Raw genomic sequence first — 11,554 nt, forward strand, 5'->3', positions numbered from 1 at the left:
GCTTCGGGGGGGGGGGGGAACGTAGTATGTTTGAAAGATCTTATGGAGCAGATTATGGCGCTACCACTATGTCACTATGTTTACATGCTTGAGGAATGCAAAGGCTCACTTTTTACGATTGTTGAGATAAGATTGTTGGAGCATCAGATAAAGCTACTATGTTTACATGCTTGGGGAATGGAAAGGCTCACGTAGAAAATTGTTGTGCTAAGATTGTTGGAGAAGAATATGAAGGCACCACTATGTTTACATTCTTAGGAAACGGAAACATTCACTATAAAGTAATTAGCCACAAAGGGAGTGTATTGTTGTCAATCAGTTGGTCAACTCACTATGTTAGATTTACTGAAAGAGTAGAATGTTTACCTGTGGTGCTCCATTCACTTAAAGATGTTCAAGGGAAACTTGTACTTTTTTAAAATTTCCCTGCAAATTATTGGGTATGAGAACTTGAGATGGAGGCATGCAGAGTCCAGGCTGGATAAAGCAATGCAATCAAACCTAACCCAATTAACCCTATCAGCCATTGAGCAATTCCCCGTCACTCAGACATCCAAAAGTCCAGACCTAACAGAATCATTCAAATCTAATTAACTCCACCTCTCCTACCTACCTCTGCACTCTCTACGTATGTGGACACCCAAACTGCCAGAGAAGACAAAGCCCATGACGGACACACTGGATAATGGAACCTTAGTACTATCAGCAAGTTTGGAAAGGGTGTGAGCCCTAAAAAGGGCCAAGTCACAGGGTCTGAGCACATGCCACCAGATCTACACCAGAACAGAGTGATGGCCTTTCCTGGTGGGTGAACCAGGTTATGGACCTGTGCTGATGGCAGCTGAGCAAAGATAGAATCAAAGTGGAAACTGGAACAGGCCAAAGGCCAGGGTGGACACTGGGCAGTGAAGAACCGTAGTCAAAAGTCAAGAAACAAGAATGCAAAAGCTCAGGAACTAATGCAGACTGGAGCCTTGGGCTAGGAAATTGACCTATTGATCTGGCAATGGGTGTTGGTCTAAACACAGCTAAATAGTGAAGTTGCTTTGCAGTCTGGACAGGGACTGGCAGCGTAGGTGCTATATTACCCAGCAGGTAAAATCCAGTGGCACTTATAGCTCTCAGTGCTGGAACAAAGAAGGTTGTAGCAAGGTAGGAAAATCCATATGTTGGTAGAACCACCAGTAGCAGATCAGCTTTGCTGCTGATCTAAGACAGTAGTCCCCCCAGACTGCCTGGACACAGGAAGGGGGCAGTGCTCCAGCAAGTGGTTTAACGCCACCCCGTTGCCAATCCAACCTCTCAAATTAAGTAGTTACCTGTAAATAAGAAACCAAAAATTTACTTTTACTGCTGCTTGTGTCACTGAACACTGCTACAATCAGTAGAAATGATCCTCAAAGTTTTCTGGAAAACCAACATTTTTGAGAGTGTTAGTGTCCGTGTTCCTCTGCAGCTCTCACTGGTTTCTCCTGCTGACCTCCAAGTCATTTCAGGATTTAGCAGTAACCTGGAGTTTAGCAGTGAGAAATGCAGATCAACATTTCGAGAAGTGTTGGTTTCCAGCCTAATTCATATACCGGTTGGAGTGGGCTTAGTGGCATGAGCAGCAGGAGAGGTAAAAAGGCTCTTCTTTCTCTCTCTCTCTCGTTCTTCTCATTTTTAGAGGTAGCTTGATTGGAGGATCATTTTAAAACAGCCAACTGAGATCCAAGAAAAAAATCATAATTTTTTTTTAAAATGGCCTTACAGCACATCTGCATTGAGCCCAAATCTTCTAGAAGAAACAGTAAATACCTCACTGGAGTTACTGTTTTGTTGGAACCCGTGCCAGTCTACCTACCTGCTTCCCTGCTGCCTGCAGACTGAGATCTGTGTATACTTCTCCTTTCCCTTTACCTGAATATGTTTTGGGAAACTCCTAGCTCCCTGCTTCTTTGCCATCCCAAAAAAAGTACTTTTGCTGGACTGAGACTGCATATGCGGCACACTACAGGAGAAAGTTAGCAAGCATTCTTCTATGGCTTCCATCAACCAATCATGCGAAAACAAAAATACACTTTTTTTCTCATTTTCTTGTGATTGGATTTTCTTTAAAAAAGTGAACTTTTACCACATTCACCAAGCTAAGGGCAAATTCCCGTGCAAAGTGAGCAACTTATTTGCGTTTAGTAAATCAACCCCATTGACTTTGACCGGTTTTACTTGCAGTGGTATATTTTTTGCAGGGACATTTGTGTGTGGATTTCTGGCACTCAGGCTTGGTTTTAAAGCCACCTGTTGTGTAGAACCATTTGTGCTGGCTCTGCTCCTTAGTTCAGTCCTCCATCATAGAAGAAAGCATAGTTCCTGGTTGGGTGAACTTTTTTCTCCATAAGTGATTCAGCCTTTTAGACTTGGGTTGTAAGGAGCAGTAAAGTACATAGAAACAAGCTGTTTAAAACTTGAACTCATTAACAAAGCAGAACGTCACATTGTGGCGAGTGGGCATGTGCCATATTGCACCGCATACTTGCTTATTATGGCACATTTATCTCCCAACGTGTGCCATTCTAGTGATGTGGCATTCACATTTCCCTTTCGTCGTTCCATTGCCACTGCTAACATCATTGCCCAGCCTTCTTTCAGGTTCGGTATCTTCAGTCACCTTCATTAGCCAACCCATACTGACATACAGTAACTGCCGAGCATGTGTACAGGAGTGAAGGTGGCCATACACCTGCCGATTATCGTACGATAATCGCAGGAAATCCCACGATCGTACGATAATCGGCAGGTGTATGGAAGGTGTGCGACCGTTTCTACTGTACGGTCGCACGTCTTTTGTCTTACGAGCATGTTGGAAAACCAGCCGAAAATCTAAGATTTTCGGCGGGTTAGTGGCGTGCTCGTAAGACAAATGCCGCACGGGCCGGTGTGCGCAAGCGCACACTGCCCGCTCAGCATTGCAGTCATCGCAAGCCCTCCCCTCAGCGGGGCGGGCTTGCGTTGATCGAAAGTACGATCTGCCTGTCCAAGATGGGCAGATGGTACGAGCTTTTATTTACCTTACAACCATCGCAAGACGAAAGTCGTGCGATGGTTGTAAAGTGTATGTCCAGCTTAAGTCCCGGCTTCCAAGGTTTCTCGAAATTACTATATATATATTGAGGGGCGCATGAATTGTGTCCACTCAGAAGGAGATTGCTAGCAGGTAAGGCAAAAGGTTTCATGGCAGAAGATACATAAAAAGTATTTTCTGCATTTAAAGCCTAACTGCTACCTTTCAAACAAAACCTTAGTTCCATGTGATCTACAAAAAAGATCTCACCGGTTTCCACCACAGGGACATCTATGGGTGCTGGTCAGGAGCCGTCCACACTCCATAAATCCAGAAAATTAAGGAAAAAGACCACACCAGCAGTGCCAATTGGCCGTTAGCTTTATTCCATAATTATTACAGCTTTCAGCGTGACAGGTTATGAAGTAACAAAAGTCTTACCGGGATGCGGTGTCGTTCCCTGAGGCCTGTGCGCATGGCAAGCACGGTACCACCAATCACTGGCAAGCAGCAGCATTCCCCGTAATCTGAGGCCACGTTACACGCTAAACATATGGGGAAGAATGTTCCACACAGACCTGAGAGGGATAAAAGAACATCATCAGTAGGAAACACAATCAACTAGAATGGCTCTAACCAGATAAGTCCAACCTCAGCTGATACGTCTAAGAAGTAACAAAGTATTTATCGGCAACTGTACCTACGTCCTTGCTTTACTGACTTTGCCTGAAGGAGTGATTGGAAGATAACTAGAAGAAGGACATAATTTCTGGGTGATATAATTGGCTTGGCTGAGGAAACTCTTCTGGTTTCATAACCTTACCACCACCCCCCCCACCCCCACATCCACACCACCCTTGCCTGGTGCCAATTCCCATCCTTTCCTCTGTGGCCAATGGGGAAACAGTACGTGATGCATTTTCTGAAGTCGCTCTACAATCCTGCCTCATGCCACCCTTAAATATTTATTTATTGAGCTCCCCAGCTCCATCTAGTGGCCATAATGTTTTATTACAACTAGGGTTGCCACCTGTCCAGGATTCACATGGACAGTCCGGGTTTTGAATGCTGTGTCCGGGTTTCATGGCAGCAGAAACCCAGACACAGGATGTCAGGCAGACAGAGGCAACCAAAATTAAGATAGAAGCTACTAGCCCCCCACTGAAAACAGTCTCAACTGTGATATGTACATATGAATGGGTGACGCTATTTACATATGAATAAGCCACGACTCATTCTCCCAAAGAAATGTCTGCGCGTTGCTAGAGTGTTCGGGTTTCGCTTGAAGAAAAGGTGGCAACCCTAATTACAACACACTACATTAAAACCGGGAAAAGCTTCATCTAGTGGCCATAATATCTTATTACAACACACTACATTCAACTCTAGAAAAGTGCCATCTAGTGGCCACAATGTAATATGACAACACTACAGTTAATATGGTAAAAACATTCATTTTTGGCATCATTTGCCCCAAATGAATGTTCACAGATATTCTCACACTGGTGTCATGGGTGTGCCCTATATTAAATGTTTATTTGTAAAAACAGATGCAAAACCTCAGTTTAAAAATGTATAAACAGTAAAATAACATGACCCAAATCTGTTTAAATTCATACTTACAGATTCCACAATCGTCACAGCAGTCAAATACATCAGAATTCCAACTGCTGATATTTGTTGTGGTGCTGATTAGCTGCACCATCTGAGGCTGAGTGCTCACAGGGTAAGTCATTGTGACCTATGAAAAAAAAAGATGATGGAACATTCAAGCAGCAGCTCAATCAAACTGATCATGTAAAGCTCATCAGTGCAAATCAAATGCTAGCCAGGAAATTCTGCAGCTGAGATCAAGTCCACTATTCTTTCATGTGTAAAGCTGGCCATACACCTTACAACCGTCGCACGACTTTCGTTATGCGATGATTGTAAGGTAATTAAAATTTCGTATGATCTGCCCATCTTGGACAGGCAGATCGTACTTGCGATCATCGCAAGCCCTCTCAGCTGAGGGGAGGGTTTCCGATGATTGCAGTGCTGAGCGGGCAGTGTGCGGCATTCGTCTCCCGAGCACGCCACTAACCCGCCGAAAATCGTACGATTTCCGGCAGGTTTTCAAGCATGCTTGGATGACGAATGTCGTGCAAACTTACAGTAGAAGAGGTCGCACGCTGTCCATACACCTGCCGATTATCGTACGATCGCGGGATCACCCGCGATTATCGTATGATAATCGCCAGGTGTATGGGCACCTTAAGGCTGGCCAAACACCTTACAACCATCGCATGACTTTCTACACCTGTGATATCATCACTGTGCTGTGCATAGCCTTTGTAGAGAGCAGAGCTGTGGGAGGGGCCCAGCAGGCCCCACCTACAACAGGCTGTCTGCAGGAAACTACAGGAGGGGGTGGAGACATGTCCAGTCACCCTGCACAAGGAGAGCGTGCAGCAGTGAGCGGAAGGGCTGAATTTACTCTCCCTGCCGCCCCAAGGTCAGGTTCTGCGATGCGCACCCCCCCCTCCCCGACCCCCCCCCTTCCCATCAATGGAGAATGGCAACCAGATGGCAGGGCGGCGAGGTTAGTGTCAATTTTTTTAACTGTTTCTTATTACTTATAACCCTGCCGCTCTGCTCACTGCAGTCAGAGACTCGGGACTCGGCGGTGGAGGACGGAACTAGATGAGAGAGGTAAGTGCAGGGGTAGGGGAGGAGGCTGCACACTGTTTACATGTGATCTCGTCTACATCGCCGAGTTCATGTAAACGAAAAATCGGCTTCCCTCACTCTACATTTAGTCCTGCTTGTACAAAGCAGGACTGAATGTAGAGAGAGCAACTTCCCCACAAGGACACCGCTGCCGCTCCTCTGCGCCCTGCCGCCCAGAGGCCGGGTCTCGGTGGCCTTGTGGGGAATCCGGGCCTGGTGAGCGGTCTTTATTACAGGAAGTCTCACAGATCTGGAAGAAATACACAAAGCTCACCAAGATTTAGAAAGAATACCTATGACTCTTGTCATAGACAGCATTCATCCTGAGGTTTTATCCTAAGACAGAAAAAGGGGCAGATGCAATGGACCACTTTGTGTTTTTCTGCTGGCCCTCTTCTACACAGTCTATAATTAATATTTTTGCATTATTCCTTTAATATGTTTGTTTTATGTTATGGCTGTTCTGTTTGTAAAAAAAAAAAAAAAGACAGACCCAGACAGATTGAGCGGAGGGGATGCATGACTGGGAGGAGGAATAGTCCCTGGAGAAGGGGTTAAAATAAAATGGGAATTAGTTGATCTTACTTGATTGGGGGTTGGGTTCAGGTATCCGGGGGGGAACCGCACGGTTTAGGACTGCAAGGGCTGAGGGGCGTTCTTTCTGGAAAGTCGATGGAAGAAGCAGTTTGTCCCGCCCGCCATCCCTTAATTTTGTGGTTTCTGACAGGGGAGTCCCGAGGCCGTGTGCCACCCACGAGCGGGGACCGGGTGACACCCCGCCATGACATCATCGTGCATGTGCGGCTATCTAATTGACGCCTGCTGGCGGCCATCTTGGTGATGGACGCTGGCAGAGAGAAGAGGGGGCGTTCACTCGGCGGGATGAGGCATGCCGCCGGGTCCCCTCCTCTCTCCTGAAACTGTCGGGCTCTCATTCCATGACCGAGTGCCCGACTTTTTTAGAGGAGGTGACACCAAAATGACTGTAATTTTTTGGTGGGCCTGGCCCCTTAGAACTTGGGAGCAGTAACTGTCCTCAAGCTGGTTGGGGTGCGGCTGGGGACATGGGAGCAGTTTTTTAGGAAAGGCCTGTTGGGAACCCAAAGACCCCTTCTCGGATCCAACAGTCGTTAAGATGATTTATTTGTATATTATTTTGTTTATTACTTTGGTTATTGTTAGTGTTGGTTTGGTTAAAAGAAGGGCTGCTGCTGCCATTTAAATCCATGTGGCGCAGTCTGTGTGTTTATTGGGGGTTTTTAACAGAGGGACGTAATTGACGAATTCATCAGTCATGGGCAATTCAATTGCATCATTTCATCAAAAAGTAAACAAGTGAAATGCGACCTTTTGGCGTTGTGCAGGGTAAGGTGGTTGGAAAGTAAATGTGTGACGTCTGTAACATTTGGGGAAGTGGATTTGTATAATTGCTTGTAGATATGCTGTTCTTGTTTTATGACTGGAGTTACCACCTACATGCTGCGTTTAAGAGGAAGTAAAGTCAGAATGTGGACAGCAGATGTCAGTGACCCCGTCCAAACCACAATCCACAACACATCAATATCACGTTTCCCTGGAAAACACTGGAAAAGAACAGATATCTGGCCCCTACCGGTGAAATGACAATTGCAGGATTAACAGGGTGACTTTTCTATTTTTGTCTATTAATATTGTATTTTTATAATTAAGTGATGTTTCTTGCACACCTAGACTGGGTTCTATAGGTGGTAAAGGTTGTTAAATATTTGCATACAGAGATGGTTAAAGCTGGCCATACACAAAAATTCAACCAGTGTGTGGCTCAGTCGGTTTCCCTCTATTTGACAGAAGTTGACTTTTCAGTTGACTTTTGTCAATGGAGTCGTTCCAAAAAATCTCAGCTGTTCAGTGACTGCAGCCAATCCCAATGGACTGTTGTATTCTGACAGTGGTGGGCATACCTCCCAACTGTCACTCACTGGGAACCGAATCCCTCTGTCTCTCTTTCCTCCTCAGTTGTTCCTGTGTTTGGTCTGATGTTCAGATATCTATGAAAAGGGACTATTTACCTACCAAAAGTGTTATTCCGCACTGAAACCTTCATCTTATCTCTTGATTATCTAATTTCCCATTTTGAAAAGCCAGTATAAAGGAAAAATGATGAAAAACAACCAATGGGTTTAACCAATCATTGTCCTTTGCCTATATATATATATCTATAACTGGAGGAGTGACAGGGGTGTGTCTATTGCCTATATATAACTGGGGGAGTGGCAGGGGTGTATTTATTGCCAATATATAACTGCGGGAGTGTCAGATATGACACTTGCCTTTTATTGATTTTAAATGTCTTTGTCAGTTGGTGGTTTTTTGATGCGATTTTGTTTAATGTTGTTTTCTATTTTTTCATAAAATTTTGATACATTGTACTGCCTGTTTTTCTATTATAGACAGCTCCATCTTATGGGATTTCGCATTTAGGGGAGCCTTGCTTGTTATTGATAGATTATTGAAACCCAGGAGACCTGTCTTTACCACTCGCTACTATAAACGTGACTCCCTTTCCCCTTATTTTGCTGATATGTGATAATTGCCTATCTATAACTGGGGGAGTGGCAGGGATGTGTCCATTACCTATCCCTAACTGGTAGAGTGACAGGGGTGTATTTATTGCCTATATATACCTGGGGAGTGGCAGGGGTGTGTCCATTGCCGATCTATAACTGGGGGAGTGACAGGGACGTGTCCATTGCCTATCTATAACTTGGGGAGTGGCAGGGGTGTGTCCATTGCCTATATAATTGCATGAGTGGCAGGGGTGTTTCTATTGCCTATATATTTACTTGAGGAAGTGGCAGGGGTGTGTTTATTGCCTATATATAACTGGAGGAGTGGCAGGGGTGTGTCTATAGCCTATATATAACTAGTGAAGTGGCAGGGATGTGTCCATTCCCTATATATATATATAAATGGGGGCATGACAGGGGTGTGTCCATTGCCCAAATACATTGTGCTGGAAGGTTTACACTTTCTCATCTCAGGAAGTTGGGAGGTATGGTGGTGGGTTTGCTGCTGTCAGAATACCCAAACAGTGACTGCAGCTGATTGCCTGAAGTCACTGTTCCGCCTAGATTGTTTGGACCGGCTCCCTCGACATAACCCAATCAAAAATTCAGCAGGACTTAGCTGAATCTTGACCAGTGTATGGCTAACTTAACAGACCTTGGAAGTCCCCTTTATTGAGGAGTTGAAAACCTTCTTCAATTAGTCAGTGTAACCCCAGGGCGACTCCAGACCCATTACTTGGGTTTGGTAGCCCCATTACATTTCCTTTTTCCAGCCTGGCTATTGTACATTACCATACCTGCGCCATTGCACAGTCATTCAGATATCTATAATGAACCTTTTGAGATTCACCTTTTTACTGTACAACGCCCACACAAAGTGTTTAACAATAACCTTAGCCGCAGACTCTCATGAAGCTACCTGCATACCAACGAGTGAAAGATAACGAGAACTAGGGGGGGGCGGAAGACAGCATTACAAAAGACTCAATGACTGATCCTGAATTAAATCTTCAATGCTACATTCCAACGGGAAGGACACTGAGCCGGATAATTATGTTGGAGAAAAGGGCTGCTTTAAATGGGGTCTTGTCAATGATAGCCAGGAATTATGAGACGCTAGCTCTGCGGGGTGAATATACTTCAAAGTAGCACATGTAATCACCGAAGAAGAGAAAATGTAGTGTATACGTGTGCGTTATTATTGAAGGGTTTCCATTACTTCTCAACGTGACTTTCTACATGTTTGTTCTTTCATATTTATGTTGTAGTAAGTGGAGAGATTAGTAGATTAGCTACCAGAGGCGGAGTCGTTTAGCCACTGCAATGACTGACTCTTTACTTAACAACCGTAGAGATAAGATAGCAGTCACAAAGGCCTCTTTCACATGGGTGTCAATATAAAAGTATATCATGAATGTTGATTAACGTTCCTATAGTCTTATACACTGAGTGGCCAGTTTATTATGACCACCTGACGTTTGTAGGCAAATTAGCTATAATTTCGCGCTGAAGTTGCCAGAGGGCCAGACCATTATAAATAGGGAAGCAGGTTGGTTTACCACGACAGTAGAAGTGATTTTTTTCTGAAGATACAAGGAAACAACGCGATTTAACAGCCTGTGAACGTGGGATGATTGTTGGCATGGAGCCATGGAGCGAGTATCAGCAAAACAGCAGAATTTGTTAAATGTTCAAGAGCAGCTGTTGTTAAAGTGTTTAAAGACTGGACTGTCAGCTGAAAATCTGGGTCTGAACGTGCGAATTGTGGCCGTCAGCGACTAGTCAATGTTAGGGCAGAACGGAGAGTGGCAAGACTGGTACAAGACAACAGAAGGGCAACAGTGCAGTGTCAGATTCCTCGCATCACCTTTCAACATCTCGTGGAGTCACGAGGCGGTCCAACGAAGTACTGATGGGGTGGTCATAATAATCTGGTCACTCAGTGTATATGCTCTTCCAATGCATCAAAAAACGCTCACGAAATACCCTCTTGATGGAGTTAGTGACCCGATTTGAGTTGTGGTTAGGTTTTGATGATTCCTGTGGTGGTTTTGCTATATTTTGGCTATATTATATTGCTTATAGACCCATCTGTCTTTTTTAGGACAATATCATAGATTCCCTTGCCCGGTTAAAAACGTCTAACTGCATCTCAAAAATGCTAAAGGCCCATTTAAGGCACGCTTACATGAATAGCAGCAGTTGAGAAGCGACAAAGCTAGCCAGCATTGCTAGGCGGTCATGGCTGAACCACCTGTTCTTGCCACCAGTGTGAACGTCACCATAGGATTTTGTCTGGAAATAGAATATGATTGGATAAAGTTTTAATATGGAGTCACTATTTTCCCTAAGATTGGTCAGCTGGGGTGGGTGCCCATGCCCATAGACAGCTCTTGATCCAGCCAAAATGGTCTGCAACTGTCATCTGACTGAAAAGACTTGATATGCCTAGGGCAGTTACACCCTAAGCATATAGCTTGGCTATCCAAAAAGGCCTGGGGAGCCCTACTGCCTTGATTATCCTTTTTTCATCTCCAATTTTTGGGTTTGGTTTCTTACAGAGAATCTCACTAAAAACACACCCTTTCTCATCCTGGCTGCCACACCCCCTCTTTCTAATGGGATATGGTATATACTAAAGATACACCTGCATTACTTTCTGGTCAGGTGATCATATGCCTTGCCATTGGCCACATGATTTTAGCTGAAGGGGAAAATCGAAGCTCAGATAGAACTGCAGACTGGTTGGCTTTGCCTACAAGAATAAGTGCGCTTATAGTGCACCTATTCTTCTCAGGGCCTGTTCCAAAATTGTTCTGAATATAGAATATCTAATATGTAACTGCCTAGCAATTTTCACCTGTGCCGTTCGGCAACTCTCCAGAATCTTTTTACTGCTGGAACTCAGCTCTGAACATAGTTGTGGCTCATGTTCCATTCACTTCCATGGGTAAACACATAAGAAATTTGACAAGCTATGTACAGGCTTTCATTGAAATAATTGGGGCAAGGTCTGAACATGCACCAGGGACAAGAAGATTTTGCGGGAGTAAGAAGATTTTGAAGAGTTGTAATGAGGTAATAGAGAGGCCACATGCAAAGATGGGGGCGCATTTAAGGTATGTATGTAAAGGAAAGCACTGTTGTAGGGGCCACGAAAAGTGCACTTAAAGTCAGTCCGCAGGACTTGGGTTCATCATGGGTAAGTATTACAGGACTCTAAGGGGGCAGAGTAATCAGGATAGTGGAGTTTGGTTTT

General features: G+C 44.6%; 1 protein-coding gene across 1 annotated transcript in view; it reads right to left on the reverse strand.

The window, feature by feature from the left end:
• The window catches only part of LOC108785658 (cornifelin homolog), a 14,982-nt gene extending 10,207 nt beyond the window's left edge, over positions 1-4,775 (reverse strand). The window contains exons 1-2 of the mRNA XM_018554779.1: positions 4,664-4,775; positions 3,482-3,618 (exon numbers count right to left, since the gene is read on the reverse strand). Coding sequence (XP_018410281.1) covers positions 3,482-3,618; positions 4,664-4,775 — 249 coding nt within the window. The remainder of the gene's footprint in view (positions 1-3,481; positions 3,619-4,663) is intronic.
• Between the last annotated feature and the right edge of the window lie 6,779 nt (positions 4,776-11,554).

Source organism: Nanorana parkeri, unplaced genomic scaffold (assembly GCF_000935625.1).
Source record: "Nanorana parkeri isolate BGI_ZX_2015 unplaced genomic scaffold, ASM93562v1 scaffold173, whole genome shotgun sequence".
Lineage (NCBI taxonomy): Eukaryota > Metazoa > Chordata > Amphibia > Anura > Dicroglossidae > Nanorana > Nanorana parkeri.